The 16,972-nt window shown below is 27.5% G+C and overlaps 1 protein-coding gene across 3 annotated transcripts in view; it reads left to right on the top strand.

The window, feature by feature from the left end:
* LOC135926168 (pseudouridylate synthase 1 homolog) overlaps positions 1-16,972 on the top strand; it is a 69,750-nt gene that overhangs the window by 38,599 nt on the left and 14,179 nt on the right. For all 3 annotated transcript variants that reach the window (XM_065461914.1, XM_065461912.1, XM_065461913.1), the window contains exon 6: positions 6,437-6,511. In XM_065461914.1, coding sequence (XP_065317986.1) covers positions 6,437-6,511 — 75 coding nt within the window. The remainder of the gene's footprint in view (positions 1-6,436; positions 6,512-16,972) is intronic.

Here is a 16,972-nt window from a genome sequence, read left to right as displayed (position 1 = left end):
GCCGCCGGTGATTTTTGACTACGCCGCCGCCACAAAAGTGTCGACGCACAACACGCCGTCGCCGATGTAAAAATTCGGTCGTGGCGGCGTGATACATATTTTTTATTATTAAAAATATTTATTTTATATATTATTTATGAATTCTAACTAGAAGAAAAATAATATTAAATATTTTATGAATTATTAAAAAATATATTATGAATTATTAAAAAATATTTTATTTTTTAAAATTAATAAATATTATTTGCTATAAATTTGATTTGTAACAATCCATATAATACACGTTGGCTCATTTTAGGCAGGTCTATGACCAACGTGCTAGATAAGATAATATTAGGATAGTAAAACAGAAAAGGTATTGATATTATTCAGAGTTGTTAAAGTATCTAGATATAAAAATATGGTATCTGTATCTAGATAGATTTTTGATTAAAGTATCTGTATCTATATATTATTTTAGAGGTATCTGTATCTGTTTTTAGATACTTTTTAAGATACATTTGATATACTTTTATTTAACGCTTTTTTATATTATAAATAAATATACTTGAATGTAAAATTTATTTTATTTCATATGAGCATATAATTTAATATTAATATATATATATTAAAAAATTATATATATATGTAAAATATTAAAACTTGTATATAAAAAAGAATATATAAATAATAATTAAATATTATGTCCGAGTTATTAATAACAAGCAAATTCTGATATTACAATCCATCTCAAGGAATTTGCCATTTTTAATTGCAATGGAATTGGTATTTTATTCTCTTATATTAATTTTCAGATTAACATTGAGGACGAAAATGACGACATTCCATGGCCAATTTATAGACCATATTTTAAAATAATATCTGATAATAAAGAAAACAAATCTCTGTTAGTAAAATGTTTGCCATGTTTACCAAAAAATATACAAATTTCTGTTAGAATTAGCTCAACTTGTAACATTGTAAAGCATTTAAGGGTATAGATACTAAATATATGTTTACAATTTTAAATTTTAAGAGAAAACATCAAACACTCCTAATCCAAATAAAAAGGGGGAAGGAGAAAAAATCTATTAAAGTAAATATTGGACTAGGCTCATCGTCGATTGATTTTTTTTCCAAGAGACCTAAGATTTTAACCCAAGCCATTTTAGATGATTTAATAACCGATTTTATTATTGATAGCATTCAGCCATTTCCAGTTGTTGAAATCCAATATTTATAAAAATGATCTAAACATTAGCTCCTCAAAAAAATATAATTTGCGTCAGACAGTAGTTGCTAGAATTTCCCAAAGATGGGAGAATGAAAAGAAAGAAATTATTAAAAGTCTATTAGAACCATCGTTAATATGCACAACAGCAGATTGTTGGAGTGCCTATCGCAGTAAACATTTAAATTTGTATAATAATTTAATTACAAACAAATTATTTGAGCAGTTTTAACTTTTAAGTATTGTTAATTTTTAGTTCATGCATAGGAGTCACTGCACACTATATAGATCCAACAAGTTTGGAAAGAAAAAATGTAGCGTTGGCTTGTAAAAGAATGACTGGTAATCATACATATGATAAAATAGCAAAAAATTTACAAGATATAGCAAAGGATTATTGTATACAAAATAGAATCTCAAAGACCATTACTGATAATGCCAAAAACTTTATCAAGTCATTTAGGTTTATTTTATAAGCCAATTGAAAATATTATTGAATCCATTGATGATCTGGAAGGTGAAGAAACAGTTGCACCAATATCAAATCTTTATACTACTGCTCAGGATTTTGAAATATCAGAATCATATCAATGTTGTGTCAGTTACACATTGAATCTTGTTGCCACTGTAGATGCAAATAGAGTTGCAGTGTAAACAATATCTGAGGGTAAAACTATAATTTTAATTATAATGTTCAATATTTTAATTATAATATTCAATATTTTATTCCTTAGATATATAGCACAACATTGTCTAAATGCCAAAATATATGGAATAGACTAAATAAATCTCAAAATTCAGCTGAGATTATAAAAAACAATATTGGCCGATATTTTATATGTCCCAATATAACTAGATGGAACTCCACTTATAATGCTTTACAATTAATGTCAGAAATTATTAAGACTAAATTTGAAAAATTGGACAAGATTTGCGATGGAATAAAATTACCTAGATTTTTATCTAATGAATGTGATTTTATTCATGAATATTGTTTAGTTATAAATAAAATTTGTATATACAGCATTATTTTAAATTAGCTAATGAAGCCGGTAGCAAGTTCACTTGATATCCTGCAGGGAGATAAATATATGTTCACAGCTTATAACTGTGCGACTATTTCCCAGCTCATAAATTGAAAAATTTTAAACTAATGAACCTGAAATTTTGTTTACCACTTTTAAATGCCTTACTTAAAGGGATTGAAGATAGGTAAATTAATAATAAATTAATCAATATTTAATAATTCTAGATTTATTGGGACAATTTTGAAGATGAAAATATTTTGGCAACTATGCTTCATCCTTTTTTTAAAATAGATTGGACATGGTTGCAAATGGATGAAGATTTTAATAAAAAAAACAATTAATACAAAGATTAGTTGAGGAATTATCAGTCTTCAAATGAGTGCAAATTAACCTGTGAAAAAAAACCAATAATTTAATATCCGATTTTTTTCAGTATCCCACAGCAGGAGATATGATTGTTAATGATTTAAATTCTGATAATCAACAAATTTTTAAATAAGTTTTTTGAAAAATGAATGCCGAGATTTTAGTATTTTTAAACAATATCCTGATATAAAAATGTTATTCATTAAATAAATATAACACCACAATCCCTTCCAGCGCCCCTATTGAAAGACTTTTTAGTAGAGCTAAAAATGTCTTTACAGATAAACGAGGATGTCTTAATGACCAAAATTTTGAAAATATTTTATTACTGAAATCTAATAATTATTTATAATCATATATTATATTATTTTATTAATGAATATAATAATTATTTATATTAATATCTAAAAATCATTATTTTAGTTATATTTTGATAAATGTGATATCGAGTCAATAAATTTTTTATTCATTTTATGAATTTTCACAATAGAATCCTAATTTAGGTTTATTCAAACCTTATCTAAGAGTATAATAAAAAATGTATCTGTATCTAGATACATTTTAAATTGTATCTGTATCTAGATACATTTTAAATTGTATCTGTATCTAGATAACTTTTTAGAAGCTGTATCTGTATCTAGATCCATTTTAAAAGTATCTTTTAACAACTCTGATATTATTATATATTTTATTATTTTAATCTTAATTTTTATATTTATTTTAACTGTTAAAATATTTAATTATTTTAAAATAGAATATTTAAATAAAACTGATCTCATCCCACATTTAGAATTTTTTATGGCATAATATTTTTATTATTAACTTTTTATTATGTAGAAATATGGCATTTAAGATTTACCAGATAGAACAACACTTAGCCGGAGTGTTAGATGATGTGTATTTATCAATGAAAGCATACACATGTCAACAAATTAATATAGGTCCTAAATTTTGTGCTATAACTTTTGATATGTGGACCGACAAATATAGACGCCTAAATTATATTACCTTTACATTTCATGAAATAGATAATAATTTTAATATTGTATTTTATACATTGGCGACACATCATGTCACTCAAAAACATACCGCTGAAACTATTCTTTCCGAGATAGAAAAAGTTGAAAATGAATTTCATTTAGTGTCCAAGAAAATTCAAATGGTTATGGATGCAGGACCCAATGTAAAGAAAAGTGTTCGTCTAAGAGAATATGACCATCATTTATGTTTGGGGCATGGATTACATAATCTAGTGACAGTCGATGGAATAAAAAAAAGTTAATAAAATAGAAAATCTCATTAAAAAAGTGGAAGAAATTATATTTGCCTTAAGATTCAACACAACGGATTTTGAAAATATAAACGATATCGAAAATAAAAAATGTTTTGAATCGATATCCATCGGATATTTTAGATTTCGATGATTTTTTTTATGAAGATCGTTTGGGGTTTGATGATGATAGTGAATATCAAAATTCATATGAGAAAAAACCTTAAAATTAAATGTGCCTACATGTTGGCATAGTATTTTAATAATACTGGAAAGTGTGAATGACTGGCATTAACAATATTCCTATAAATATTCTATTAAATAGAATGGCGAAACCGGATCTCAAATTATTTAACTCCTTTGTGACTTGTATGAACTTTTAAATTTTCTTAGAACCTACAAAAAAACTGTTGAATTTTTGTACGTCCAAAAAGGAGTTACTATAAATTATCCTTATTATTTCGTAGTAAAATTAAATATCATTTAATTGTAAAAAAATTTGATATTAAGGGAAACAAAATATGCTTACTAAATTTGATCATAGATTTCCAATAACTGATCTTCAGGTAGTAGTTTAAAATATATAAATTATTTTTTTTTAATATTATTTCTCTTTGTTTTATAATTTTACTTAGGTGTTAGGGGCACTTTTGGATCCTCATTTTCAATCTATAAACATAGTAAATGAATATTTAAAGGAAAAAAATATTACTCCGGTGCAATTTTTATGTCAACACGCTACCTCTCTATGGCCTTACACGGACAAATTAACCGAATGTGAAACGACGGAAGTTGCTTCAAAATTCGATTATCTTACATTGGCTACGAAACATTCATCTATTCATAACAATAATCTGAAACAACAAGACTATTTATCTAATTTAGAAAAAAAATGTATTCATTATTTTCGCCTTATAATTTAGAGATAAAAGATTTCTTAGATTTTTGGAAGATAAGAGCATTGGATCTTCCTACTTTAAATATTAGCTAGAAAGGTCCTGTGCGTAGCTACGAGCACACCCAGCGAGCGTGTATTTTCCATAGCTGGGCTCACTCTGAACTCTAAAAGATCATTATTATATCCTATAAATCTAAATATTATATATGATAATTTTAACTTAATAAAATTATTAAATTATAGTTATAAACATAATAAAGCATAAATTTTATTTTATAAGTGTTTCCAATGAATTTATAATTTTAATTATAAAAAAATTGAGTTAGAAAAATATTTAACGCCGCCGCGCCGCCCACTATTTTTGTGACAACGTCTAAATCGATTCGCCGCCGCCAGCCGATCATTTAAAAAAAAGAAAAGTCGCCGCCAATAATGCTGTCGGTGCACATGTCTATTTATATAGGAAAAAAAAAATTTTTTGTATTTAATATTTAATTTTTTAAATAACGAATAACGCGTTACTTTTTTGAATAGTCAATAAAGCGCGTTCCTTTTTTCACAAGGTAAGGAGTAACGATAAGATTTCCTTTTTTCAAACGGTAGCATATTTTTTTTGAATTAAAGTCTACAGCACTGCAATAGCGCTCTTGTTTATCTGATTAAAATTTTGAAAATCAATTGTTAATAAAAAAATAGGAATTATGGGGTAAATTAATTTTATTATTAAAATTAAATTTTTTTTAGTATAGTGTGGTTTAATTGATTGATAGGATATACCACACTAAGTTTGGTATGGTTTAATCTCAAGTCTATAATACTGCACCTCGCATTTTTTTAAAAAAGATCTGCTTTTCTAACTGACAAAATATGGATAGTAATGGTTAAAAAATATTTATGTTCTATAAATCTTAGAGTATTTAGGAGAGGGCTATAGGAGTATTTGAACCCCACCCCCCTTCCCAAAAACTTTTTACATTCATAAATGAGATAGCTTATAATAAAAACGGTGGCTGAAATTATAAATTAATATATCTATAATAAAAATGGGTATTGCAAAAATGAATAATTGTATTTATTGCTTTTATTTTTATTCACAAAAACATCCGATTTTTAAAATAAAATCATTAATATTCTGAAAAATATAAATATATAAACAAAATTAAAAAAATAGATAATAATAATGTAACCCATATTATTACAAGGTTAAATAAATAAATACATTAAAATAAAACGAACACTGCGCAGTGGTATAGCCAGGATTTATCTACGGGGGAGGGAGGGTTGAATTTTTATGGAGGCTTTGCCCCAAACTCCGTTTTGCCCAATCTTCACCCTGTCTCCTATAAAAATATTTTATTTTCCCTGGTTATCTTTATATCATCTCCTTTTAAGTTGGCTGAACTATTGGAAGTACTCATTTATTATATTTTATATAATATAAAATATAATTAAACAATTAGGAAGAGATTTTTAGTGCCTTCTCCTTATTAGTCTTATCTGGGTTAATAAGAGTTTGTCGGCTTACTTGCCAAAAATACCCTGCACGATAATAATTCTTAAAGCATAGGTTGTAGACCATTGTGTGAATGAATATATTCTGATTATAAAAAGTGAAAAATAATAAATTTTTCTTAAACATGCATATTTATTTTGATTCCATCGAGGTGCATTACGATTGGTACAACACAAAATTCAAGGATGATTCTTCTAAAAACAAAATTTCCTTCGATAAATACAAAGTAATTCTTTTTTCTAATTTCTAAATTACAATGAATATATAATTAGCCTATATCAAAATTTTTAAATATAACTTTATCTTTCGCATTAGTAATTAGAGTTTGGACCAATGGGGACGTTAGTCTCTCTCATATTGGTTAGCCCAACGAAGTGTATCCAAGTTTTGTGGGGGGGAGGGAGGGGGGTAAAAAATATATTTATAGGAATGGTACTAAAAAGAATTTAAATATAATTCGTATATAAAATATATATCGTATCATTTCAAATAAAATAAATCAATTATATTACATTGCGTATTTTATTTACAATATTGTCCTCAATACTAATCAGACCCAATAATTTGTAAGAGTAGAGAACGAACGCTCACTTGAGCATAAACGATATGGTATTGTCTTGTAAGTGAAATTTTTAATAAAATTAAATTTGAAGAGATATTTCATGACTAGATATAATTTTTAATAAATCTTGAATACTGTAGCGTTTTTATTCCTTTTTATAATTCATAATTTCTTTTATAGTTTGTTTGTAATTTTTTACTACCAAGAACTCATCTTCCTGATAATGATTAATTAAGGGCATAATTTCCGTTTCACACTTATGGTAATATAATAAAATGTTAATTGCTTTTAATGTTTTTGTGTCCTCGCAGATCTACCTTGCAGTTCAGTTATTATTAAGTCGAGAATTAAATTTGGGGTTTTTTGAATAGGCGTGACAATGCAGAAAATTCAGGCGTACCCATGAAAATATTAAAGGCATGCCCGTGCCTGGCACATCATAAGATCAAGTAGGCATTTTGCCCGCAAACCGCAAAAAAATCCTGATTTTTGAGCCTGATCAGAGAAAATATAAAAGGAGGCCGATCAAAAAAAAATTCTATATATTATTTCCCTTTTTTTAGAATTTAGAATATCATAATACATTCCTTAAGAATATCATTTAGATATTGTTATTTTCATTTGTTAATAAGAACACATTTCCGATTTGAAATTCAAGTTTTGATTAATTTACATTTTTTATACTTTAATCTATAATAAAAAAAATAATTCAATTTGCTTTAAAATAATAAAAGAAAAATTCGACAGAGTCTCAAAACAAATTTGAAACAACAAAGATTTTAGATAAACAAAGCTTATCAGACCACAATGAAAACTTAACAATCTTTAATGAAAATAATGTTGGGAATTTCCTTAAATGATACATTTTATATAATAAAAATGATAAAATACTCAGAGACTATTTAGAAAACTATTATTTTCATGAAAAAACGAAAGATCAAACTTTTCAATAAACAAAATCCAATAGAAAAGGTTTTCTAATAACTTTATTGTTAAAGACAACCAACAATAAAGTTATTAATGCCATTCTAGGTAAAATTAAGAGTTTTTTAAAAAGAAGATAAATAGCAAAAGATTTACTTTGAAATATTTGGTATACAAAACATCAGCTGATCTCGGTGAATCAAATAAAAGAATGGATGCTCTATCCAGGGATCCAAACCGAAACGAATATCGGGTTGGTTCAGGTTCGGATAAAAATAACGGTTCAGTTTCGGTTCGTAAATAATAGAAATATCGGTTAGGTTCGAATCTCTAAAAACTGGTTTGAACACTTGTATTCAAACCTACATTCGAATTATATATAGGAAAACCCTTCATTTTTATTAATTTCACATTATAAAATAATATTTAATTTATAAATATTACAAATAAATATCAATGATTAATTTAATATAAATAATTTAAATTTATTTACGTATTTTTTATTAAGCCGCACAATTAATATATTTTCAAAATTCATATTACTCAAATTACATCTATAAGGAGATAATATAAATTTAATTGTTGAAAAATATCTTTCTACACTAACTTGGGTAGCTGGCACCACTGCTAGTAGGATATTTGATTTGATGTGTCATTTATAATACTATATAAATAATTTATATATTGGATTTAATTTTTAAGCTTAAAATATTTAAAAATTGTTGTAAAATGGCATACTAAAGTTTATAAAAATTATGACTGACACTTTTGATTGATAATAATCTTTAATTCGAATATAAGTAAAATTTTTGCATAGTAAGTGGCGAAGGCGCAAAAAATTAGGTTAAACATAAAATATTTTTCAAAAATATTATTTTTTTCTGATTATCAGTTTATATAATCATCCCCACCTCTTATCGCATATATATTTCAATTTACATTTATTTATTACATTCACGGTAGAAATAAATACGCTACTTAAATTATCGATTTCAAATTTACCTTCATCATATTGACCTACCATTTTAAAAATTTCTCTCAAAATCATTTGAAAATTATTAACTGTAGAGCGAAAGTAAATAATTTCAAAAAAATGACATCGAATTTGATTGAGACTATGTGAATAGCTAAAAGTATTATTTTATAACTTAGGTAAATTATGGCCAATGTAAAGACGAATTTCATAAATTATATGTCATTATTGAGTCAATAGCAGATATTATGAATTTAATTTATGTCTACCTCGACCGACTCGCAGCAAGGCAAGCCCATCGTTTCAGTATTAATATTGGATCAATCGAAGAATACTATAAAACAAATCCCTTTGCCCCCCCATATACTTTTATAACTCGAATTAATAAAAGGTTCTTGATTAATCAGCATATATATAAATATTGTTACGCACAATCCTTTCGAATCTATTTCGAATCTCGATATATAAAAATTAAATATTTGTCAGAGCATTTACTTCTTTAGCAAGAATAAAAACATACCTGAGAGTAATGTTGTTAAATGATTCGATTTGAGCTGAATTTTAAAAAGGGTACCCTTTTACTTTTTATAAAAATAAATTTTTAAATGAATGATGAAAATAGGAAACTAACTATTAATTGAATAGAGATGCCATTTCATATCAGATATAACTAATATTTTGGACATATCTAGGCATCAACTTAATCTCGCTTTAAAGATATTTAGTGATTCCCACCGAGATTTTCTAAAAATCTCTTAAAATTCAAAATGCATATTGAATATATTTTAACAAAAATTGACAATGACTGTTCCATAACATTAAAAGAATTAAAAGAAAAAATAAGATAAAACTTTTCTGTTGACCTAATTATCAGCGATAAGCTGACTAATAAAGCATTTTCACTATTCATTCATGAGAGTTACCAACGTTCCTGAGCGTAGGAATATCGAATGTAATTCTAAAAGGAACAACATTCATGTTATAATATTGCAGGTTGTCAGCATTGGGTGACAATAAATTGTTATTTTGGATAAAACTGGGTTTAACATATACTGAACAACTAATTAAAGATTAAATCATGTTCAATTTCATCACTCAACTGATATTGAATAGTATCCACTCGTTCAGCTATGAGCTTTTATTTTTGCCTCCTTATTCGCAATTTTTTAATCCAATTAGAGATGTTTAACTAAAAAATCTTGCGAGAAAAGGAGGACCAAGTAATGAATTGATTAATTTAATAAATTTCCAAATACCAAAGTATATAATAATAATTTAACATTTTGATGAAGTATACATAATTTTTTTTCCCGATTGATATTTTTCTCATTTCAAGGAATATAGAGATCTGCACGGCAGGCCTGGGCCGAGCCTTATTTTAATTTTTTAAAATATACCCGGACCGGACATAAAATTTTTAAATACTCCGACTGGCCCAACTTTGCTTGTTAAGCCTTTTATATTGTTCTTTGATAGCGTTATCTCCGTGTCTGTATCAGATTGATCATCAAGATCTGTTCTGAATTTTTTAAATCCCCTTTTATATTTAGACGCTGAAAATGGTCCAGATGCATACCTCACAGACCATTAAAATTTCTTGCCAAAAATCGTATCAAATATGAGGATTTATGCTTGGTGTATTGTAAGCAATTTATATAAGGTACATCTTCAGGCCAATCTGTTGATTTCTTTCGTACACTTAAAAGGGAATTATGAGGAGCGCTTTCATTCCTTCTACCATAATTGCCTGAGGTTAATAAGCACTTGTAACCCTCTATTGGGTTTCCACGAGTGATAAGCTTTGCTAAATTCATTCACAAACCTGCAACCCTGGTGATTAATTATAAATATGAATATTGTTGTCATAAATTTTTATCAGACCTGCATAATAACGAATATAAAAAGAGTCACTGAATCTAGGTTTTATCCAAGGGATGTGCTTCGATATATTTTGAAAAATAATCAACAGCAACTGCTATAAATTTAAATCCCTCACTTCTTTTTGGCAAGGAACACAGATCTATCCTTTTTAGATCCACGCCCTTAATGGAATAGGAATAGACTGAATTTCTATGTCAAATCTAGTATTCGAAGATCGATGAATTTAACAAAATCAACAATATCCTGTCTCATTCCTTGTCACTAAAAATGAGAAATAATTATCTGTACTATTTATAATTGAAATGTTATATCGTTTTTTAAAGAATTTATTAAAAGTTAAAAATCAACAATACTCTTTAGATGCACACTTTTAGTGTTAAAATAACTAGATACAGGCAACCAGTTCCTTAAAAACGTAATAACCCAAAGTTAATTTGTGCAAAATGTTATTTTTTTAATATAAATTTTAAACCTGTCAATATAATTTTGTTATGAAATGAGTTAAATCTTTTTCAATAGTTTACAATCCAATATATTTTAGAATAATTTTATAGTAGCATAAGAATCTTTATAAAATTCTTTGTATTTTATCCACCCCAAAATGGTCTGCTAATGACTATTCTATCATATTTGTTTCACATCCTGCATGGATAGAGCTTAAAAGTTGCTGTTATTTACTTTAGAGTGAAATCACGTCAGAATTATGTAGGTAATGGTACAATTTACCAATCTCTAACTTATACTTGTTAGCTTTCACTCTTAGTTTCATAAATTACCAAGTTATCCAATCCAGTTGGATGAGTTTTCCTCATTCGACAAATAGTTAAATATTTTATTGTAGTCTTCTATAAAAATTTACAATTAAAAAAGTTTGAATAGCATTAATTTATAATTATCTATACTTTATCCTTTTAATCTCAATTATACCTAAAACGAATTATTCGATTCAATAACAAAATTATTCGAATCGAATATGAAAAAGGGATATATATTATTCGTCTTATAATTTTTATCCATTATTCAAAATTGATTGTATAATTTGATTTTTTCATATTCAAAATTTATCATATATATTCGACATTATTCGTTAAATATTAAAACTTATTGAAAATATTTAAAATTATTTGGAAATATTTAACATGCTAAGGGACATTATATTTTTTACTTTATTTCTACATTTATAAATTACTTTTTAAATTTTAATCATCTATTTCCAGAGTTTAAAAAAAATCTTTTGAGCAAAAATATTTCAAGATTTTTTTAAAGAAATCAAATTTTACCTAAAATTCAAAATATTATCTTTTATAAGTAAACACAACAAGATATCCTTCAATATAAAATCAAATATTCAAAGATCGATTTTAAAAAAAATTTAAGATTTTTTTAATACCATGATTTTTCTTATTTTTAAAAATATTATTAAAGAATTTAATTATCGAATCAAATATTCGATGAATCAAAATCAAATAATGATATTATTATTTGTACGAATAAGGATTATTTGATTCACGAATGCGAATGATACAATTATCGATTAGAAAATACGAATACGAATAATACAAAATTCGATTCGTATTTTTATAGGTATATTATGAATTTACATTATTTAAAATCTTTCTTTATAAATAATAAAAAAACGTTATTTACTTAAATTATAAACAATCTGGACATAAAAGGTGCTCTTAGACTGTGCAGCTCCTTTGACACACTTGCTCCAGTGGATGCGGTGTCATACCAAAGACTACTAGATTAGCATCCCCAAACACCGGAGGCTATAATGATTTGTGAAACCAAGAAACCTTCTCCAATTTTCCTTCGGAAGAATTATTTAAATCAGTGACAGAAGGGCGCGGCCCCTGGACTTGAAGGCATCAAACCTTTATTTCTTCAGGATGTAACTACTCCCATCCTCAACAGTCAAACCTCTTTATTGGATAAAATAACTCAATTATGCAACAAGGTTATCAATGGTGACCTTGTTGCCCTGAGAAAAAAGAATGGTGATATCAGGCCTATTGCCGTTGGTGCTGTATATAGGAGATCAAACCTATAGCTAGCAGGATTTCTGCACAAGCTTCTAACATACTTCTTCCTCTTCAATTAGGTGTTAGAACGTGCTCAGGATGTGAAGCGGCTGCACATATAATTCGTATTTATGTTCAGAATGCTACAATCGCTCAACACCTTGTTAAAATCGACTTTAGAAATGCTTACAATAGCATTCACAGAAAAGTAATCATTTCACAATTCATAGAACATTTCCCAGCTTTTAAAAACTATATCCTTATATTAAAAAACCATCTCATTTGGTATTTGGTCATTATATCTTAACATCTTCTGAAGGTATTCAACAGGATGATCCCCTATGCTCCATATTATTTGTCTGGGTATCCACGATTTGATCACTAAAATACAAAATAACTGCTCGCTACCCCTACATTTATGATACATTGATGATTGAGTCATCTCTGGCGATTCTTCTGAGGTAGAAAAGGCTCTTAATATTATTAAGGCTTTCACTGACAGTCTTGGACTTGTAATCAACCAAACCAAAACCGAATATTGTGAAATCAATAATTCCATTAAACGTTTTTAGCTTTAAGCATGTCCCCGCATATGGGCTCTCCCATCGGTGAGGAGTCAGTAAAAAATTTTTTTAACTATATAGACGATATATTTGAAAATTTAAAACGCATTTTTCCCTGTCTCTCAAGCTTACAAGGCCTTTTTTTAATTAGGAACTTCTTAAACATCCCTATTTACGCCCTACAATCGAGCCCATTATTTTTTAGAGAGGGCACATATAGTAAGATTCTGAACCACAATAAGAGTAATTCTTAGTGACTGCTTAAATATCAAGTTTACAGACTTTTCTTGGCATCAAGCCACACTTCCTTCCAAACATGGCCGACTTGATATAGGATCCCCACTGTCGATTTCAATATGTACGTTCATTGCTAGCCACCTTCAGCCACATAGATGACCAACATCTGTCAATCCACGATCCCTTTTTGAATAGGATGGAGTGGGCATTCCGTCACAACCACAACAATATTTCCAATCTCTGTAAAACAGAAGGATTGGGATCTACCACTTGTGAAAAACTCCGTTGATTACCTTATTTCGAGTCTCACCTTTTAGGTCCACATTCATATAACTTATCAAGGATCGGGGATATGAATTTTTATTATAATCACGAGCTCAACTATGCTCAATATAACAGGCTTAACATTCCTTTTTTATTACCATATAAATGCAGCAAATGTCATACTTTTGATGACAATATAGCGCTTCATCCTTTACATTGCAATCGTAATTCCTGTCGGCAAACCCGGCACTTGAGATGCAATCAAATTATATCTCTTGTACTTAGGTCAATTGTTTTTTCAACCTCGTTGGAGCCTTCTGATCTCTTTCCCGGTGGTAAGCATCCTGATGGAGTTACATGAATTCTTTGGTCACAAGGAAAATTTCCAATTGGGGACACGAACTCCCCTTTCACTTTTAACAAGGACGCTCTGAACAGAGCTCAAAATTTTAAGATCACCAAATACAGCACTGATTCTTCTAATTACATTTTTATTATTTTTATTTTATTTATTTTTTAGTGAATGAATTTTTTATCAACCCTCATTTATAATCAACGCGTTATAATATTCAAATAAAGCCAATAAATCGGTATTTGAAAAGAATATGTAGCGGTTCGTTGAAAAAAAATATGCTATTTCGAAAAAAAGGTTGTATAAATGTCAATGATGATTTTACATATCATATTTTTAGATAATTAAATTTATATGTCATTTTTAATATAAATAAAAATTAAAAAAACATAATACCTGCGACAGATTACAATTTCTTAGCCTTGCATTATTACCTATGATTATTTAAAATTCAGCCCCGCTTTTAAATATAGTTATAAAATATATGTATAGATTATAAAATTAGATAAATACAAGAATAATATTTATTTTTTAAATTAATATTTCAAGATATGTATACTATAATAATAAAGAATATTTTATATACAATAAATAATGAATATATTTTATTATAAACAAAATATAAAATTATTTTTCATTCTTTTCTTCATTAAAAAAAATGAATATTTTATTGATAATATATTTAAATTTACATGAACATAATAATTATTTAAACATAATCCATTTCATTTATACCTTGATCTTACATGATATTTATACCAGACAATGGGTTTAAATTTCCAAACAGTGGATATTAATCCACTGCACTGGATATGCTCTCTAAAGGGTATTAATACTAATACCTCTTTTACTATAGAAAAACACTTATTGACTCCTCTACTTTATTACAATAAAAATAAAATAAGTTCTATTTATTCTTTCCTTTTTCTTGCTTTTTTCTTTTCCCTTGTTCTTTTTTTCCATTTCCTTACTTTTCAAATTTTATAGGGTTGATAAATTTGGGTCGATTTACAAAAACCACCCTATTAAGATTTTAGACAAAATATTATTATATAAGCCGCGAGATTTGGCAAAATATAGATCCAAACCTTTCTGCCATATACGAGAAAAATCTTCAGTCCTAAGACCTAAATCGGACTTTCTATTATCTCCCTTCCCCTTCTTTTCCTTTTTATTTTCCTTGACCTTTTGCTTTCCTCTTTTCTTTCCCTCTCCCCCTTCCTTTCTTTTTTTCTTTTCCTATCTCCTTTTTTTAAACTCTTTCTTTTCATTAGCCTTTTTCTTTTCCTTTCCCCCTTTCTTTACCTTTTTCTTTTCCTTCTCCTTTTTTTCTTGCACTTAAAAGTTGTAAATATTGCTTATATCTTTTAAAAATTTTAAGTTATTATTGAAAATGAAGTTAACAAGTGTATTTAAATTGAGTATTTATTTCTCTTATATTTAGCGATTTTTTAAATACAAGAATTTACTTACTTAGCATCTATTAATTTCATATTTACTTTAAAAATTTACTAGGATATATAAACAGAATTCCCGTCTTTTTCCATTTCCTTTTTTTTTGCTTTTTCTTTTCCTTACGCTTTCTCTACTCTATTCCTCTTTTCTTTCACCTTTACTTTTTCTTTCTCCTTTTTTACCCTTTTCCTTTCTCTTTCCCCTTTCCTTCTATTTCTATTTTCCCTTTCCTCTACTTTTTCTTTCACATTTCCCCCCTTTTTTCCTACCATCTTTTTCCCAGTTTCTTACCCTTTTCTTTTTCCTATTTACTTCCTTTCCCCTTTTCTTCCTAATTTTCATTTATTTTTCTTTCACATTTTCTTTTCATATCACTTTTCTACATCCTTTGTTCTTTCCATTTTCACTTTTTCTTTCCTTTCACTTTTTCTTTTCTGTTGCTATCCTTTTTTTCCTTTTCTTTACTCTTTTATTTCTTTTCCCTTGCCTTTGCGCTCCCTTTTTCTTTCTCTTTCCCCTTTTCTTCCCCCTTTTCACTTTTCATTTCCTTTTTTCCTAATCCTTTTTCTTCCCCCTTTTAATTGCCTTCTTTCCATTTTCCTTTCTTCCCTTTATCTTTCTTTCTCTTTCTTAATTACCTTCACTTCTGCTTCTTTCTATTTTTATTTTCTCTTTCCTTACTATCTCGGCAATAGAGTTTTCATTCTTAGAAAAAGTTTAATTCCAACTGATTCTAACTTTCCATTTTCCTTCAAGCACCGGTAATTTCCCGTTAAATGTTTGACCAAAAAATAAAAAAGTTATCAAAAAGAAAAAGATCCAATAAAAAAGGAAAATTCCAATCCAAAAAAGAAAAATCTTTATTTTTTTAAAAAAATTATATTCTTAAGGATTCTACATTATAGAAAGCTTGCCAAAATGGTTCTCCAAACAATATTCATCTTTATTCGCATATATATTTATTATTTTGCCATATAGTAAATATTTGTAAAATTTTTATTTCTCATCATTGTTCCTGCTCAATAAAATTAGCTATTGAAATATTTTTTAATATCCGTCCTTAACCCCATATTATATTTTTATTTTGTTATTCAGCACTATTTGTGATTTATGTAAAATTGTGATTCCGCGCCATTTGTGATTCCCAGGCTACACTCCTCCTACTGAAGGCCGGGCTTAGGTCATAGCCTAAGTTTTTTGATGATTACATGTCCACGCCTAACAGGCCAAGGACATGTACAGTTGAAATATATGTAATAATTAAAATATATATCTGTATTTGTCTTATCCGGGCCCAAAAATAATTTAGTTCCTAATTAACCTAATTATTGTTGTTATTATTTGTTATTGAAGCATTGCTGCTTCTTCTATTTCACTATCAGTTGGCACAATCGTATGACTTCTCTCACCCGCATATCCCGCTGTTCCATTATCCTATTTTTACTTCACTTT

Source organism: Gordionus sp. m RMFG-2023, chromosome 3, assembly GCF_954871325.1.
Source record: "Gordionus sp. m RMFG-2023 chromosome 3, tfGorSpeb1-WG-v2, whole genome shotgun sequence".
In the NCBI taxonomy this organism is placed as follows: domain Eukaryota; kingdom Metazoa; phylum Nematomorpha; class Gordioida; order Chordodea; family Parachordodidae; genus Gordionus; species Gordionus sp. m RMFG-2023.
The sequence above is the reverse complement of the archived record's forward strand: the minus strand, read 5'-3'. Positions and strand labels throughout refer to the sequence as shown.